Source organism: Amphiura filiformis, chromosome 4, assembly GCF_039555335.1.
Source record: "Amphiura filiformis chromosome 4, Afil_fr2py, whole genome shotgun sequence".
NCBI classification, from domain to species: domain Eukaryota; kingdom Metazoa; phylum Echinodermata; class Ophiuroidea; order Amphilepidida; family Amphiuridae; genus Amphiura; species Amphiura filiformis.
The window spans coordinates 61,622,625-61,643,277 of NC_092631.1; the positions used below are offsets into that span (position 1 = coordinate 61,622,625).

Genomic DNA, 20,653 nt, shown 5'->3' on the forward strand with positions numbered 1-20,653 from the left:
TATGATGCAAACTCATAGGTGTTGTGCATTTTACAATTTGGGAGGGGGTGGGGGTTCAAAATGACCCCATAGGATTATACGGGGGTCAAAATTTCAAATTGCTCAAATACCCCTTTCAATTATATCAAATTATTTACATAAATAAACAAATAAATAAACAAATAAATAAATAAATAAATGAATAAATAAATAAATAAATAAATAAATAAATAAATAAATAAATAAATAAATAAATAAATAAATAAATAATAATGAATAAATATATCTAATAAATAAATATATCTAATAAATAAATAAATAAATAAATAAATAAATAAATAAATAAATAAATAAATAAATAAATAAATAAATAAACGAACAAAAATTGAACAAATTGTAGCGTAGCATTAAAATCATAAATATAACCATTGCTGGCAGGCGGACTCGAACCAACGATATTGACATTACCAGTCTGATGCTCTATACCACTGAGCTATGACAGGATCTAGTGATGAGGGTCGAGTTTTTAGCTTATACAGTGTTTGTCTGTGATTGCCGCCTCGTGATAAATATAAAATCTCAATTTTTAATTTAAATTTATTTGATAATTTTCTAACCTATATTTTGAGCAGGGACAATAAATATTTCCCCTCTTATCCAATTTGACCGCTAAACTCTTTTATTACTAATTTAATTCCGCGATTTGTTCCATTAAGCATTCTTAAACACTTGAGAACATGTCACACATGTCACAACTGATATTTAGTTGGCTTAGTGGTCTTGCACAGTGCTTTTTAACCGGGAGGTACCGAGATCGATTATTTCCTAATTCGCAAGCTCAATCGGAAATAAATCATTTCCAATTGCGCCTACTTCTCTAGGATCTATCAACCTGCAAAACAAACACACAATGATACAGTTTATCTTAGCAGGGGAATATTGTTCGTCAGCCGCGAACTACGGACGGACATCGAGACGGTCAAACCCGCCTATAACGGGTGTAACTTCGTAAGAAGCTAGAAGACCTACTGATAGGTCTGCGATTCATAAAGAATAGTATAACAAGACCTATATGCTAGGTCCAATTATCCTTCACTATGCTCTGCTCAAGAAATCGTTTCTTCATTGAAGGCCTAATATAGGCATAGCCTTAAACCATATAACGCCTGTCAACATAGATAATATTTCTATGCAGGAAGCAGAAAACATTTACGTCACATGTGTTTATTATAACATAAACTTAAACATTGTTAAACAAATCAATCTATGCCATGCGAATAAGAATAACAATTCTTTAGCCCTAAGGAACCAAAGTCCTAACAATCAGAGGATTCGAATTATCTGAATTCTGAGCATCAAACATCTCCCATCTACCCAAATTACTGGACGGACTGTGACACGGATCAGACACAACCCAAGCTATCACAATTATCATCAAGCATGTCCCATAGGGCCTAGGCCATACGCCATTGGACATGTTGCACACAATCCAAAAAGAGATAACTGAACACAAGTTTTAATAAGCCTACGGAAAATTAGACGTCCGTAGTCCTCGGTGCTGGCAACAATCAATGCCTTGATCACACCACGCTGTACACAATTCATGCGTACCGCTGAATTGACCATTACGTAATCCTCGATCCGCAGGCCTCCAAAGGAAATGTATATTATTTCCTAATTCGCAAGCTCAATCGGAAATAAATCATTTCCAATTGCGCCTACTTCTCTAGGATCTATCAACCTGCAAAACAAACACACAATGATACAGTTTATCTTAGCAGGGGAATATTGTTCGTCAGCCGCGAACTACCCCTTTTTTTTTTATAAAGAACGGGCGGGCAAACGGTCCACACTGAATAATAGCTATGCTGAGCTCAAACTCAAACTAATCTGGAATAATTTATTCCGAGCTACAAAGCCCTCGATGAATGTGATACTCCTATATAGGCCTATATATAGACATTATGCTACTAGTTCTTATTTCCCCGCTCGCACCAGCCCTCAAACATTGTCAAAACAAAAACAAATCACATTTCCCCTAGTCCTGATCCCAGGACCTCGGGCCCCTCGGCCCTGAATCGCCAAATAAATTGCCACCTCAGTACTGAGACTGTACAAACCAATGCTCTTTTGGCTAAAATAAAAGATGCCTATATATATATTAACTATATACATGAAAATCACCAGCGTTTAGCATGTTTAGTGTAAGCACAGATCTGTGGTGTAAGCATCCAACATATTTATAACATACAACATAGCATTAATGTACAGAGCTTGGACCAATAAAGTCACTTTGACTCTCTGTAAAAATATGTAAATATCTCGTCTAATCAAAGACCCTATGGTCTCATTTAATAAGAACCACTAACACGAAGAAACTCAAACGCTTCTGCCAAACTGACAATTTCAACAGGTTCATGAACTCCGAACGCCACAGATACTTGTGTAACAGCAGAAGGTCTATAACTCAGTACAAGAAGCTATTGCAGCTTTATTACTGCCTTGAGTGTAGTCACAAAGGCAGATGCAACGTCTGATAAATTTTGGCGCATCTCACAAATTTACTTACTGAAATACTAGTTACTGGTGAAACATGAACACATATATGCCTAATATGAAGAGCAGAACCGCAACTAAATATGTGGATATTCAGATCCAAGTGCTTCTATGAATAAAATAAATTCTTCTGACATTTTACTTTCACAAAACACTGCCCTTGTCACATACGATATCCTTAAGATATATATAGAAAATACCTGTAGACCTATATAGTAAACGTAAATCTAGCTCAGTCGTGCATACTACATGTACTATAACTATGCATAAGCAAACAAAAATGGACATCCATGAATAATATAATGAGAATACTCTCCGAAATGCTCACATCTGTCTTCAGGAATAATCCAATTACTGAACCTTGAAAAACAAACCAAAACACCGTACCTATAATGTATTCTTTAAGGAATACGTTAACATCTACTCAGCTAGGAATACCTCGTGAACATGGAGAACGCCTATATAGAAATCTCAAAAAACCAACTTGGTGAAGCTGTACATATCATAAACGTCAAAAAACATGAACAGACTCGAATATCCATCTCCAATACCTCTCTTAACCCATGCACGAAACTTACGAATTTCTACCTTCCATGATCTTCATGATCTTTGATAATAATAAGCAGAAACACAGCATGTCTTCGAAGACACACATATTCACTGCTAACAATACAACATGCATGTATATATCCTAATCATGAAGGTAATGCTGTGGAAATGCGTATCCATATCCCAAATCCATACCGCTGGTAATACAGTATAATCAATTTCATCCGTTTACCCCTACAAGTGATGCACTTCCAAAATCTTTCATGACGACACAATTATGGTATAGAACACATTGCTATAAATGCTTAGCTTGCTCATCTCTATTATGATCATGATGAGGTGTACCCAAGACTACCCGCTACGGAGTAAAGTTCATTAACAGTCACCCAAATATCGAGATATTAGCCCTAGTTTAACCGGCTGAGGGACAAATCAATTGATTTAGTCTATGGTTTATTAGAACCTACATTTACTATTGTCACATTCTTCCAAGTCCACGATCCATGTCATCCAGCTCCAACAGAGATCTTTCATATCCATGAGACTGTCCTTTATCAATATCTGAAGGAATGCTTCCTTCTATACTCTATCATCCATTCTGCTCATTCCGAATGGCCTCATCCATTATGCACAGAAAAAACCAAACCAACCGGAACTTTAATGGGAATGATCAAATTCCATTGAACACATCCTCTGTGTGTATGAACTCAGATATGCCTATACATCCTCCTTTGCTCCATACACCTCAATCGGAAATTCCATACACATCGATGATACTGCTCCTAAATTAAATAGGCCTAGACACATCCATATGGGAATGCTCATATAAAATAATGTTATGTTATACGCAACCTTTGGGACCTTGCTCCCATACACATCTACAGCCAAGATCCATGAGAATACTCCCATCCACGTCCGCGGGAAAAACTCCCATACAAACCCATGTGATGCTCCCATATATGCACCCATGGATGCTCCCATCCACGAGATACTCGATCCCATACACATTCATCCCAATGCTCCAATACACATTCATGGAAAAACTCCCGTACGCATTATGTAAATGCTCCCATGCACGTTCATGGGAATGCTCCCATACAATGCACTCGTTCATTGGAATGCTCTCCCATAGACTCTCCCATGAGAATGCTCCTATGTATACCAAATTCATGGGAATGCTCCTATAGACATTCATGGAATGTTCCCAGACACATTCATGTGAATTCTCCCATACACTTACTATTCAAAAGCTCCCATATACATTTTATAGAAATGCTCACGTACACTCTGCGTGATGTTCTAGACAGAGCTTATCAGATGCCAAACCGAGACACCGCACATTCATGATAAACATAAATTGCTCCCAAACTCATTCAAGAATGCTCCCATACACGTCCATGGAATGCTCCCATACACCTTCATGGGAATGCTCCCATATACACTCATGTACGTTCATGGGAAATCTCCCATATATAATCGTGCGTCTGCTACCAAGCATGCACATCCTCACATACATTCCGTGAGAAATCTCCAATACGTCCCTGGGAAGCTGCCTTTACCCACAGTAAGTACTTTACTCATCCACGGGAATGCTCCCAAGATCAGAAAGCTCTAGCCTCTGCAAACCTCAGAAGTTATGCGAATCTACATTTTCCTGTAGGAATACTCCCATGGTAATACAAATCCATATATTCATATTGCCCACATAACAAACATATTCATGCCAAGCTCATTAATTTCTTATTTACTCGAAATTTTTAAGACCACGTTCGTGGTAAGGCGACAATGCTCACGCCCATGGAAAAGCTCCTATATGTCTCAATGAATCCACGTGAGAGGAATGATCTCATAAAGGCCAATATGGAATTCCTCCTAAATAGCCTAACAACACTGGTAATCGTCTATCCTAAGCAAAAACCGAAAAAGACGAAAATGTTGAAAAACATCCTGAAGCATATAGGCTTAATAAGTACCTACATTCTTATGCGACATTACCATAAGCATAATCAGAATGAATTTGCATTCTACTTCTACACAAAAGCTTCAAATTAACGTTCTTATATTAAAGTGCCCGCTTTGAGGCCCAAGGCCAACGAAAGGCCAAACTGAACACAGCCATGCAAGCTGACATGATAAAGCAGCGTTCCCTGACATGTGCAGCGTTCTGAATAACGGCCCTTCTTGATCTCAATCTCGCAATCCATCGAGCTTCAAACTGGTATGAAACTAATCAATCGTAAGCCAGGTGTTATTCTGGATCAAATTTAATTTAGAAATTTTTTGAATAAATTAATACATGCGAAAATCAATACTTGCGCGAGAAAAATATATCGGTGCGTTTCCAACGGCAAAATTAATCATGTAACGTACTAAAAGTATGACAAAAGCTTGCAAGAAATCGAGATGCCAATACCATTAAACCAATCTACAATCTCTATTATGACTACTACTCTATCGCAGTCGAGATTGAAACCTATGTATGATCATGATAAAAGGGTAACGTGAACAACCCCTCTGCCTGACAGCACAACCGCATTTATGTCATAATATGATATAACAATTATTAGAAGATACCGTATAACAAGAATTTATTAAAAACGTACACATGTATTATCTATGGTTTTATACTTTATCCATATTGATTTGGAGACCTCGTCAAGCGAGTCGCGTACAATTAGAACCACGGGTTAGAACCCCCAAAATCAAATGAAAGCAAAACCATATTAAGTACCCGCATCGATCACACGATATGATAATGATGCCTATTTATTTATCTGATCAATCAATATACAATCACAATGCGTTCACTAAGCAGTCTTGTACCCAGACTAAATGTAGCCCATCGTAAAGATAACGACAGAAAATCCGGCTGTGACGGAGACCACATAAAACCGTTCATGCCAGAAATTGGCGACCCAGGAATGGCGACAATTACAATACTGATAATAGACATGGTGTATAACCACCATTTATGTTTGATACCATCCTAAATGTTGATACCAACTCCTATGCAATTCACATCCAATGTACTGGCCATGAGTCATTTCAGTAAGGCCTATCCATAGCCCCATAGGCCTCCAAGGCCTATGTATTTTGAGGAATAAATCACCTACCTCCTTACATCTGTTACTTCTTGTCAATCAAAAACATCTTACCAGGTCTCACAAGCAACCGCCATACATACCATAGATACTTTTCAAACCCCGATTCCAACTTGGCCTACAACAAGCTTGATAGTAATATTTTACTAGGCTCATATCTGTTTTATCTGAACTAAATACGCCATCCTTATACAATTTGACCAAAAGGTGTACACAAAGTACAGCGCTGGAAATTAGACGTCCGTAGTCCTCGGTGCTGGCAACAATCAATGCCTTGATCCAGGGATATGCTTGATCACACCACGCTGTACACAATTCATGCGTACCGCTGAATTGACCATTACGTAATCCTCGATCCGCAGGCCTCCAAAGGAAATGTATATTCCCACTTCTGCCTGCAATTTTTTTTCACTCGGACTGGGAAATAATAACCTGACATTCGCCGCTATAGCCAATGCTGCCCCATAGACGTCAGTACAAAACGTAACAATGACTGTCAAATTGGAACAATTTTGTTCCACACAAATTTTGACCCCGGGATTTTGACCCACTTCCCAATGTCCGGCGACTGGGCTGCAATTTTGACGATAGTTGAATGAATGTTTGAACTTGTTTTGCATCTACATTGACAGCTATGTTAATTAATTTTTGTGGGAATTAGAAGGCTTTTACCGGTACGCCGTCAGCTCCCAAAGACCCACCACCTCAAAATTGGGGAGCATACCCACCAAAAATTTTTGATGTGCCCTCCCCCCCCCCCCGGGCTTTGGACATTGCGTGTGCACTACAGGTCTCGAGATTGATTTTGTCGACACTGTGCCTATTGTTCTGTGTAGCCATTGAACAACCCTAATCCAAGCATATCATGCACTTTGGGTTTACACTTTTCAGGAATCCCCCGGAATCCATGGCCATGAAGTGTATATGTGCTAGTGTCATTGGTAAGGCTGAGTTCACATAGAAGTATACGGTATACGGTATTCGCTATACGAAATACACTCATTCATTCAGGCTGAGTTCATATAGGAGTATACTATGTGAACTCAGCCTGATCGAATGAGCGTATTTCTTATAGCGAATAGCGAGTTGTCAGTTTACCCATTTTCTTCGTCTTATCAAATGCTTGTAACTTTACTTCTTGAGGTCACATTGCATTCAATGAGGTGTCATAATGTGCAGAATTAGATAGTGCATCTATTAAAAAATGAATTTGCCCACATATGGTTTAGGTTTTTAAAATTTGGACGGTATACGCTGCACTAAAATCGAACATGCGCGATTCCCACTATACTATACTATACGCAGGTATACGGCCTTTTCGAATAGCTCTTATGTGACCCGGTACTATGAAATTACCTTGCTCGATTTAATCTATACGCGTGCACCTGCAAAACGTGCATCGTATACCCGAATAGTATACTTCTATGCGATCGTAGCCTTATGTGACCCGGTACTATGAAATTGCCTTGCTCGATTTAACTATATACGCGTGCACCTGTAAAACGTGCACCGTATACCCGAATAGTATACTTCTATGTGATCGCAGCCTTATTGTTAAAAGGCAATAGGCCTAAGGAGGGGCCTAAGGTGTGTAATTGGAATATTTCCTCTCATAGGAAAGACTCTCTCTACATCGAACCATGGATGCTGGTGGTTCGAATTTGGGAAGGTATCTTCCAAACCCAGTTCCAACACTGCAAAAACAAGTGTTTATATTTAAACACCATATTGTGTTTATCAGAGCAACACTTAATAAACACATAATTCATGTTAATGGTTTAACACTAATGTTCATAAATTAACACTTGGTGTTATATTACAAACACTAGTGTTATACCATTAACATGAATTATGTGTTAATTAAGTGTTGCTCTGATAAACACAATATGGTGTTTAAATATAAACACTTGTTTTTGCAGTGAAATAGCAAATTAGCAAGTTTTTGGCCCGTTTGCCCTCATTGCAAAACTATTTTCAAGTTTTACTCTTATTGCCAGCTAGAACTGAACTAAAGCGCAATGAAGATTTAGTTATGGTCTATGTTTCATTTGGCAAACTTACAGGATAATAATTACATATTTTTTAGTTTTGTATTTTTCTGGAATCGGGATTAGGGAGTAGGCCTAGGCCTTTTTTGGCCTACTGAGACCCCTTGTTCCAAGGCGATATTTCATTTGGCAACACAGGACAATAATTCTTAATCCAAAACAATGAATCAATCAATCAACATATCAACATATTTATAGGCCTATATTAATGACCCACCAGTCCCCCTATATATTGGTATAAAAAATTGTATGCTGTATGACCCTGTATAAATTATTATTCATGCCCCCCCCGTACCCCCCCCCCCCCGAAGAAAATGACAACCCTTATTTCGATTCAGGAATGTCAGCCTTATGTTCAATTATATTACATGTATTTTTGACCTTTATCCAGCGGCCAGGTTCTTCCAGGTTCTTGCCGTTTTCACCGAAAAGAATTCGGAAATTCGGCTGGAATTTTCATTGGCAAAACCGAAAAAGCTCACCGATCGCAGAGGTATGAGTTAAAATACCGTTTTTCAGGGTACAATTATGCGCTCATTGAGATTTGTGTGCGTCAATCTTCATTCACATGACATGTTCATGTCATAAGTTTACACTCATGCATGTACTATTAACATGCTAATAATATTGTAACACTAGTCCAGACATAGACTAAAAGGTGCATATTTCGAGGAGCATAACAAACACCAAATTGGTGTCGTATGACCTTTGACATGCATGCATTCTTTTGTCGAGAGTGACATGGTCTTTCAATTCGTGCCGAGTGTCCTTGCAGACTTGACTAACAATGACTAACATGGCTGCTTCACTTCACTGCAGTGGTCATGAAAGGATTCCAATAGATAACCTCTGCCCCAATAATTCCGAGCTATTGTCTGAAACTGCACCTCGAAAGATGTATCGTAAGAACTCAGTCCTCAAATGATAGTCATATAATGACCAAAAGATAAATGACTGACTATCATTGACTGAGGACTGAGTTCCGCAGTCTAACACTACTCACTAGTCCGAATAATCACTGAATCAGACCCAGAACAAAATATTAATTTCTGACATGATCGTGTTCTGGGTCTGAACTGTTTCCATTCGAAATCTTGATGCCAAATTGGACAAAAGAAGCACATGGTCCTACTTCACAGTTTTTTAATCCCCTATTCATGTTGCGTGAATCACTCTAGTCTATTTTGTGGACCATCCTTTTGATTTTTGAGTACTACATGTACAAAAAAATGTATTTGGACAAGCGGAACAGTTTTGTATGTATGTTTAGCTGTAAGGTCATGAGTCTTTTAGATGCTAAATAGAGTCAAAATCCAATGAGTCAAAATCCAATTTACAGCCTTTACAGAAGCAGATTATGCACTAAAAATATCAATCCCATAGAGTTTGTGTGTACCACTTCCCCACCTCCACATCCCCCACCTCCGCCACCCTGCCCATTCTGAATTCTATGAAGCACAGTGTCAGTATTAAAAAGGCTAAAGAATTTCTTTTTACATGGTTGAAAGTGCATTTTATTTTATGAGACCACAAGCATGACAATAACTTCTTGCTTGGCAGAGATGAGAGATATCATCATTTAATTTGAGTCGAATTTGGAAAAACGTAACATCGCCACCTTTTTTGGGTGGTGAGTTCAAGACGTATGACCTTATATATTTTTTCTGACTTACATATTGTGAAATGGCCCTTTACCATAGGCTATATTCATTTCGAGTACAATGTTTATAGAAATTGTGATTTGCTTCTAGTAATATAATGCACTCTATTTTCTGTTTATAGTAAATTGAGCCATCATGTTGCGGGCACCACTCACACGGGCATGGCTCATGTCCAGGCAATTAGTAGCACCAACAGCAAGTTGTCTCTCCACAGCAGCACCAGAAAAAGTAGAGGTATTTGTGGATGATAAGAGTGTCTTGGTAGATCCAGGAACAACTGTGCTCCAGGTAATTTAACCAATATAATTACATATGGTGTGTGAGATACATTATTGTCACTCAATATAATTTCATTTAAGGTACAATTAATATTGTAACTTGTTATATCAAAGTGTTACCCTAGGCTATTATCATAATTACCTCATTCATTTTTTGTGAGCACTTATTTTTCCCATTGTTTACAACTTTACAATCATGAAACTTGCACTTCACTCCACCATCTGAGCTTTTTGTTTAGAGTACCACCAGGTGGAAGGGACCTTTTTTGTTGATATATGTGACACGATCTGGTCCATGGGGGCCAAAGGCGGCAAATTTGAAACTGAGATAAAGGTAAAAATATGGAGTAAAAAAACAGTAAAATACATAAGAAAATAGGCATCAAAAAACTTCATAGCTTTAGAACCAAGTAGGGGAGATTGGGGTTAGTTGGAACGCGGGGTAAGTTGAAACATTGTATTTTTTTCTGACACAAAAAATTAATTTGGTAAAATACTGGCACCTAGTAATAGGTATTAGTAAGGGTCATCCACCAAATTAGCAACAGCACTGATGCCCCACCAGTGTTGGCTTGGGAAAGGAATATCTGTTTTTTCACTTACTGACTAATTTTTATGCCCCTCAGAAAAGATGCAAGTTATCTCCATGTTGTTTAAAGATTCAGGGGATTATTTTTTGAGTATCATAAGCACTAGTAGTAAGTCCCAGAATAATGTTAAATAAAAGTTTTATTGTATTTCTTATTTTTTTGTAATGAACTTTGAAATGTGAAAATAGGCATCGGGGTTAGTTGAAACTTTTGAGGTGGGGTTAGTTGAAACGTGAAAATCGCATAGAAAAATATGGTTAAAAACTTGACTTTTTAAAAATTTGTAACATGTTTACCATTTCTTCAATATTGCTTTAATAGGGTTAAAAAGCAATAATACAAGCAAAAAATGCACACAGAAAGTACATTTTATAATATTTTAGGCTTCTCATATTTTGGTCCATGGTGACACTCGTCACCTTGTGTCCAAAGTATTGACCCGCACTCCCACATATTTATTTATTCATTTTTCACACTGATTGTATGTTAAAGGGTGCCTTCAAGGGAAGTATAACCCTAACAACACAATAATAATTATTTTGAAATTTTTACAAGTCGTGTTTCAACTAACCTCACCCTATGTTTCAACTTACCCCAGGGGTGGGGTTAGTTGAAACCCTTTTTTCAAATTTTCAAATTGGATTATATGAATAATCATAAGCAGGTCCAATAAAGTTTAAGGCTGTATTTGTAGCATGTATGTATATGTTTATACTGATATGGTTAGTGTTTCTTGAAAGTAATCGGTTTGCGTTAAAAAGACGATTTTGTGAAAAATGTTTCAACTAACCCCAATCTCCCCTATGTTAGACCTTTGGTGTTTTCAGTAAATGATAGCCTATTGTGTGTATAATGTAATAATTACAGTAACTCAATTTTCAAAAAAGCCGCCTTTGGCCCCCATGGACCAGATCGTGTCACATATATGTAAATTTGGTGACCACAGGCAAACATTGACATGAAGAAACTTCATGATGTGGAGGTCAATATAGCTATATGAAATTTGCATTTTGCCATGAAACTTTAATATCACTACCGGGGGGTACCCACTATAAGATAAATTACTAACAATACTACTTAAAGTGAAAAGCTATGGTATTGTTTCATGCCAAATGACATTTTAATTTTACTCAGAAGGTACATGTAAGCCTGGTTGAAGTAAATCAAGTGGGGGCTTAATATCATGTTTTGCAAAATGAAAAGTCACTGGGTGGGCACTGCATGGGTGTTTTAATGATTATGGTACCAAGCAGAGTGGCAGATAATAAGGTATTATTCAGTCTTAAAACTCCAAAATCTTGCTGTTGGGATGTAGAACCAACCAGTTTTAGGCATCCTTGCAGACCATTATGACTGATCTTAATCTTAAATTATAGAATGTATGATTCTTATAAACGGGAACTTATACTTTAGGACTTGCCAACTTCATATGTAAAATACATGAAATTCATAGCTACAAAACAGGGGAAAATAATCATTATTATTTTATTTGTACAAAAAGTTGACGAGATGAGCACTTCTGTCCATTTGGTCATCTTCTCCATGTCATTTCTGTGTTTTTAACATATTTTTAAAACATTTTTTTAATATAATATATAATAAATTTTGGATTTATAAAGTGTTGATGATATGAAATAAAATTTACCATGTACTATACCTGGTATTATTTAACTTTGTTCGTGTAGGCATGTGCAATGGTTGGCGTAGAGATCCCTAGGTTCTGCTACCATGACAGGCTTTCAGTAGCTGGTAACTGCCGCATGTGTTTGGTTGAGGTAGAAAAATCGGTCAAGGTAAGTGAAGACTATAGCAATTGAACAATATAGGGTATCCAAGATGTATATGTCACCCCTGTCAGACACCAATTCTTTTCTATTGAGAGGGGTGAAATTTGTATTACCTTTAAAGCTCCAAAGTCGGGGTCCGTTTCAAGTGGGGTCATTTCAAATTATCCCCAAGTTACATGGTTTAGAAATACAGAGAACATTCCTCAACCATGTGACTTGTGGATGATTTGAAGTGACTTCCTCTTGAGATGAGCCTGGTATTTAGTCATAAAAGAGACACATGTGGCAGCCGACAAGTGCATCGTTTTGATGTGGCTCAAAATAAGCTAAGGTGTCATAAAAGTGTAACACACAATTATTTTTCCAGCTCTTTTCTTTTGGTCTCCAACCAGGTTTAAATTATAGTATGCACATATATCGTTCATAATACACTAAAAGAAAGATAAGTTACAGACCATTTACTTCACAAATTAAATCTTTTATCCCTTGCGTCCGTTATATTGGACAGACACAATTTTGATGATTTTCTGCAATCAAATAAAAAATTATAAAGTATTACATAAGGTATTTTGTGGTTATTTAGGTGTAGGACCTACAGCAACTGATTGTGGAAAAGAAAGCCATAACATACGCAAGATGTCTGTCAAATGTAACATACAGAATAATAATTTGGCAAAAACAGTAGTTCAAGATGGGAAATTGAATAAAGATCACATGCAGTTTATAAATCACATGTTTTAAAACACTTTTATAAACTCTAAACTATCATCATAATGTGAACATCAAGTGATTTTAAATTTTTTAAACGTATTATGATGTTACTTTTGACAGACACATACAAATCTTATACAAACTTATGCATACAAATGTTTGACAGACAACACTTAACAATGGATTGTGTCATCAAAAAAGCTTCTCCTCACAAAGTGATAGTGCCACAAAGCTAGGTGGAGCTAAATGCTATGTCATGTAGCATAATTAGCTGTATCACCCTAGTTTAGCAGGAATTACAGCACCGTCATGCGTATGTTACTATTTGACAGACATTTCAAGAAAAATTTTAAAATTGTTATATGTTCAAAAAGATGGCAGCCACTTACAAATTGATTATAATATGGAGAAATGAAGTTATTTACAATAGATTTGGTCGCATGTCATAAGTTGGGTATGCTAAAAGGGTGGAGGGATTACACTTTTCTGAAAATTGCGATACAAATTTGATTCGTTTTCTGTAACCCCATATCCTACAGCAGTGGTTGATACCTCATTTTAAGCCTAATTTTATACTCTTTCAGTCTACTAAAGCATATAATTATACATTATTCAGCAAAAAAATCACATCAGTTGAAATGAAAAATGCCAGGGGTGGAGGAGCAGGCGGATGTGGAGCAGGCGGATGCGGGAGTGTGCAATAGGGCCTATATGAAAATTCACATGTCAGCATGTCAAAACTACTGGTTACTTTTTCAAATCTAGGGAGTGTATGATGTGTTGACAGCTGTGAATGTTGAATTTGTACAACTAAAACAATTACTGACTACTTAAGGTGGTACTACACCCCCTGATAAATTTTGTGACTAATTTTGCATTTTTCTCAAAAAATAACTACACATTGGTAACAAAAGTTATATATGTATATTATAGGGGCAAGGAATCCAATTAATTCACTGAAATTTCGGTGATTCAAGACAAGGGGTTCATTATGTAAGTTAAGAAATGAGGTACATTCTAGCGGTACCTCTTTTCTTATCATAAATAATGTACCGCTTGTCATATGTCACCAAAATTCCAGTGTAGTAACTGGATTCCTTACCCTATAATATACATAACTTTGGTTACCAGTGTGATATTATTTTTTGAGAAAAATGCAAAAATAGTCGCAAATTTATTAAGGTGTGAAGTGCCACCTTAAAAGGTTATATGTTCCATTTTTTTCATTTTTAATGAAATCCTAGTTGAATTTCAGTATTTTTAGCAGTATGCTTATGTGCATTTCTCTTCTTGATAGTCATTTCCTCAATAATAGAATAACTATCTCGCTAATTACTCGTAAAAAGGTCATTGACCTTCACAATGTAATTAACATACGTACAATTATTTTAAATAGTTCATTTGAAGCGTTAATGTATTGAGAACATAACCTCCAAATCTGATGACATTCTTGCATAAAATAAAAATTTTACAGTCATTTTTGTAATTGAGGTCCGATTTGAGAAAAACGCATTTGAAAATTGAGATTTACATAGACACCTGTGTATTAATTGATTAGTAATTAAGTATTATCTCACAAATTAAGCAGGTATTAAGGTTAAAAATGGTGTTAATTATTAGAGATTGTCAATATATACAACATATCAAAAATAAATTTTTGTCATTTTGACCATGTAATGGAAATTGTACCCAACTTATGACATGCGACCATTTACCCTTTAGTTTATGCTTCAAGTCTTTGTTTATAAAAAACTGAGGGACTTCAAAATCAATCAAAAGTTTGACAGACAATAGTAACATACATAAAGGCAAACTTTTAAATCCTTTTTTGATCTGTTAACTTATAATTCATAATGCCTCTTTCTGTTTTTTTTTGACTGGTTTACTGCACCATTTTGGGAAACAGGTCACATGAATTTCTATAAGGATCCATAAAAAAAATTAAAAGCTGTTGAAAAAAGGCGTCTCTTGGCATGTTACAAATAAAAGTGTAAAAATAGGCATTTTTTACAGCTATTTTTTATTTTTTTTTTATTTAGAGTGAAAGGATTTTACTTAAATTGTGTATGCTATATCTTTACTACCTAAACTTGCCACTAAACTAGCAAATATTCCATTTCTATAATTATTATGTTAAAAAAAAGATGTCAAAATATATGGCTATAATATGACACCTTAGCATATTTTGAGCCATATATGGATGTACACATATATATATATTGCCACATATTAACAAAAAATACAAGTTCACCACAAAGTATTGTGACATGCTGTCTGGGTTGAGGAGTTTCACCCCATATATACTTTTGATATTGCCTGTCCAAAAGACGAGTGAATGGGTCTCTGGCTAACACATTAGGCATACCTATTTTATTCTTTAAATAAGTGATGAAAAAGTATGTACTGAATTGTAGGCCTATATTCTATTACATGTACTTTCTCTGTATTGTCTCCCCCCAAATAGCCTGTAGCAGCTTGTGCAATGCCAGTAATGAAAGGATGGAGGATTAAAACCAACTCTGAGATGTCCCGCAGAGCTAGGTGAATACATAAGTGACACAATCTGATCCAATTATGGGGCCAAAGGCTGCAAATTTAAAATTGAGATACAGGCAAAAATATAGAGTAAAAAACAATAAAATACATAAGAACATGGACATTACATAACTTTAGAACTTTAGAACCAAGTATGCTAGACCTTTGGTGTTTTCAGTATGACAGCGTGATGTTTGTACATGTATTTGTAAGGTAATAATAATAGTAACTCAATTTTCAAAAATGCCTCCTTCGCCCCCCATGGAGCAGATCGTATAGTTTTTGGCAAGAACCTTCAGCGGTCTGCCAATTTAGCGTTGTTAAACACAGAAGTGGGGATTTGATTAACTTATTGAATCACATCATCATCACATTGGCACCTCATTTGCCAATCAAGCTGCATAGCAACGTGTTAGTTCTCTTTACGCGATAATTAGGAAGAGCAGTCAGATACCACTGAAGGACCTTGCTGAATACTCTAGGGTAACTCGACATCAGCTTTTTTAGTAGTTGCCTATATAGTCTTCACCAAATATTAATTTGTGACTACGATGACTATGATAACTATTTTGAATTTGGTCAAAAGGTAATAATCAAAGGCTTATGGTATACTGGGTGTCCAACATGCATGAATAAACCCATTTAAAAATATCAAAATATGGTCTAAAGAACAGATCGTGCAAGCAACCTATTTTGTAAATGCCAGAAATAGAGCTGAATCAAACTGACTTTTGTCCACTACGTCATAGTCATGATTGCCTAAATCTCTCACTGTGTCTTGTGGCTTAAGTAATGTGGCAGCCTACACATTGCTTCACACTAGCAGCGCAGGCTTAACACTATAGCAATGTACCCGTTAACATTATGTACAAAGGCTTGTATACCTGATGATGTGCATCCTTAATAAGTCCACCTTTATTGACAGTTTGAAATATAAAGTTGACTTGTTATTATTGTTTATCTTACAGGGAAGGAGTGATGGAATTTCTGCTAGTTAATCACCCACTAGATTGCCCAATATGTGATCAAGGTGGCGAATGTGATTTGCAAGTAAGTGCAGTAAACAAGTTCAAGTTGTAAAGGATATACATTGTTTGTTTGTTTGTTTAACCACACACGCTTGGGTCCCGATGGGCAGGCTCAAGCAAAATGCTGGTAATCAGATGTTGAATTTCCATGGGTTTGCATCAAAATGTAGCATTTTTGAAGGGCAAATGACGAAAAACAAATGTCTTGAAAGTGACATTTTCGACTTTATACTAATTTCCCTTGATTGTGTCACATTTGAGGAACTAATTTACATGTGTAGTGATACCCACAAAAATTGTGTAGAACTTGTGCTTGATGCTGTTATAGCCATGAATGGATACATAAAATATTCAAATTGTTGAACATCAAACTAAAGTTTAAACCAGGTCACAGATTATCACAGATGATCTCACTGCTGTTTATTAGGGGTACTGTTCTTTCTACATAATGTCAACTTCACTGTTCTGTCTACATAATGTGAACCTCACCTCAAATGTTCTGTGTACGTCGTACATGATGTCAACCTCTTCTTAAAGGGAGTCTCCGGCAATCACAACATTATGCCTTATATGTAGAAAAATAATTATCAAGCATGAATCACATGGTTTTATTTAAAACAAACTCATAGTGACCATAGAAACGAATAAAAACATTCGGTACTCAACACGCGATATTCAAAATTCCCGGGCGCCAAAATTGTCAAGTGCAATGACGTCCCAGTAATACAATGAAGGCTGACGACAATTGAGCACAAATAACCATTGCGTCATTGCACTTAGATAGTTTCGGTGCGGGAATTTTGAATATCGCGTGTTGAGAGCCAACTGTTTATATTCGTTTTTATGGTCAATATGAGTTTGTTTTAAATACAACCATGTGATTTGTTCTTGATAATTATTTTTCTAACATATAAGGCATAATGTTATGATTGCCGGACCCCATTTAAAGAAATATCCGGAGTTAAAAATGCTCACTGTTATTTGTTTTGGTTTGTCCACACAGGATCAATCCATGGCTTTCGGTAGTGATCGCAGCCGCTTCACAGATAATGCTTTCTCCGGCAAGAGGGCGGTAGAAGACAAAAATGTTGGACCTTTGGTCAAGACGATCATGACCAGGTGTATCCATTGTACTAGATGTATCAGGTAAAACATAAATGTATGATGCTGTACCATATGACAAAAGGGCACAACCAACATATTAAATTGGACAAGGGACAAAGACTGTTCTCAACTTCCATTTGGCTTGCACTGGGTATTGCAATTTGGATTGGGCTTGGGTTTAGGGTATTAAAATTGGGATGTTTCAGATGTTGTGTAGGTAGAGCCATCTATGGTGAAAACTTTAGATTTCAGCAAAAATATCAGTAGCACCCTTTTGTTGTGTTAGGGAAGTATAATCTTTACATTGTAATGGTTAAACTCATATATTGTAACATTTGCTGAGGAGGACACCCTCAATATTTAAAAAAATTCTTTTTACAAGATTGTAATGCACTTTATTAAACTGACATACCCTGCAAAAATCAAGACTTAAGGTGCTGCAGTTTTGTCAAAATCCTAGATTTTGAATAAAGCACAGGAACCATTGTTTAATTATTATGATGGAAATATTAGTTGAACGCGTATGTGATGTTCATGACACAGCACGTACATGACATGCTAGACGGTTATATACGTACTAAATTCCAATTTTCTTTGCTCTACCTCAGTTGTTCGGCTCACTAAAAGGGGACATATCTGACAGTAAAAGCTAACCTGTTATGGAAAAGAAATACTTTTGGTGATGTGTTTGACAGTTGTGTACTTAATGCTGTACATAAGAACTGAAGATGAAGTGAATGATATTTAATTCATGATTTGTGAACCAATTTTGAATATGACTCGTAGTAAGCTGAATCAGGGGTAGCATCAAGGCCCGAAAGTCGGGGGTTGTTTTCCCGTGTTTTTCACTCCCGAGCTTGCAGAAAATCCAAATACATGGGGTGAAAAATATTTTGCAGTGTAGTCAGGGGTAGGAGTAAGGTCCAAAAGTAGAGGGTTAGAGTTCACCCCCGAGCTTGCACATATTCCCAATATAGAGGGTGAAAAATTGATATTTTATAAATTTAGGTGGTCATTCACCCCCGATCGGGGTTAACGCTGAATGGTAGTACCAAGTTGATAAAAGGTTTGTTTTCAATGAATTCTTGCGTTTTCTCATCAGATTTTATGTAATGGTGTTTTTCAAAGAATTTCTTGTGTTTTCTCGTTAGATTTGCAAGTGAGATTGCAGGTGTGGATGACCTTGGTACAACAGGCAGGGGAGGAGACATGCAGGTTGGAACATATGTAGAAAAGATGCTGGCATCTGAACTTTCTGGAAATGTCATAGGTAAATATGTGACGTGCCATGCCAAAAGGAGGCACTTTTGGGCAGGTTATCAATTTTGAGGTTTTTACATATGAAGAGCTTATTTCCAAACCGTGTTAAGTCCACAAGATTCACTTTGAAGAAAATCAGGAATTTTCTTTATGGCAATGAAAAAAAGTTCGATTTCTATAAAATTACAGTGAAGTGAAGGCGACATAAATAGGACCATAAAAACATGTTAAGTTAAAATCTAGAGACTTTTGATTTTTTTAATGAATTAATTTGTTTTAAAAATAGCATGGACTTAACACGTTTTGACACAAAACGCAATTTCTGGCATGGACTTAACACATTTTGACACAAAACATAGTATCTGTAACACAGAACTAACCATATTTTTCTCAAACTAGTCTTAAAAGATAACAAATTTATTAGAAACATACAAAACGTGATTCTCTCTACTATAAAACACAATGACACCTTGCATCTCGAACCCCCTCCTGCTGCCCATTTTTTACCAAAATTTGACGTTTAAAATAGTTAAAAATTCAAAACTTAGTTGAATTGCATTTCTCAGAATTAAATAAACATCATTTCACTGACAATAAGTGATGACCTGAAATATCCACTTGTTTTAACTCATTATCACAAATATTTCCCCCTCCCCCATGCTGCCACCCTAATCTCATATTGACAGTCGTAAGTTTTTAAGTCCTAAGTTTTTTTATACCTTTAACTTTAAAATTATACCTTGAATTTAGTAGCACATTTTGATAATCATACAAAATAATAATATCAAAAACTAACTCTACCACCATCCTCTAACATTAATTCTACCATCACAGCCTCTCCCTCTCCCCCTTCCCACCCTATTCATGTCTTTCTGGAGGTATCTATCAAATATTTCAGAAATCCCATACAAACTAAGCCTACTATAAACAAAAACAACAACAACAACTTTTTATGCAGACCAAATTCATACATACTAGTCTCAGGAGCAAACAAGAACGTTGGCGATTAACTATTGGAAGCCCTATGCCGTGCTACTTGCCTACAAGCTGCCCACAAGGGCATTGTTCGTGGACTTAACACAGTTTGCTACAAAACTGGATTGGACTTAACACGTTTTGGAAAAAATCAATACTTTGTGTGTCAATATTTCGGAACTTGACTAATTTTGGGGAAAAACAAACACATTGCTGGATAGCCCTAGCAGACATGCCAACTAGTACGGTTTCACCGTATTTTGTACGGTAAAACGTGAAAAATACGGTGGTACGGTCAACCCCCAAAAAATACGGTATTCCAGAATTTTGACCAAAATAATAAAATGTTGTGTCTTAAAAAGATAAACAGCTGCAAGATTAGTCTACCGACTGAATTACTGGTATCATTTGACCACTTTCTTGGTCTGTTAAAGTGGTTGCCTACATCGTTATTCTCGACTTTCCATGATGCATGCACATTAAAAAGTATT

The 20,653-nt window shown here is 36.4% G+C and overlaps 1 protein-coding gene across 1 annotated transcript in view; it reads left to right on the forward strand.

Annotated features, from left to right (window-relative positions):
• Window positions 1-8,606: 8,606 nt before the first annotated feature.
• Window positions 8,607-20,653, forward strand: part of LOC140151167 (NADH-ubiquinone oxidoreductase 75 kDa subunit, mitochondrial-like) — a 37,385-nt gene continuing 25,338 nt past the window's right edge. Inside the window, 7 exon segments of the mRNA XM_072173388.1 lie at window positions 8,607-8,726; window positions 10,016-10,182; window positions 12,448-12,555; window positions 15,725-15,801; window positions 16,764-16,845; window positions 17,827-17,969; window positions 19,079-19,197. Of these exon segments, the coding sequence (XP_072029489.1) occupies window positions 10,030-10,182; window positions 12,448-12,555; window positions 15,725-15,801; window positions 16,764-16,845; window positions 17,827-17,969; window positions 19,079-19,197 (682 nt within the window). The 5' untranslated portion in view covers window positions 8,607-8,726; window positions 10,016-10,029.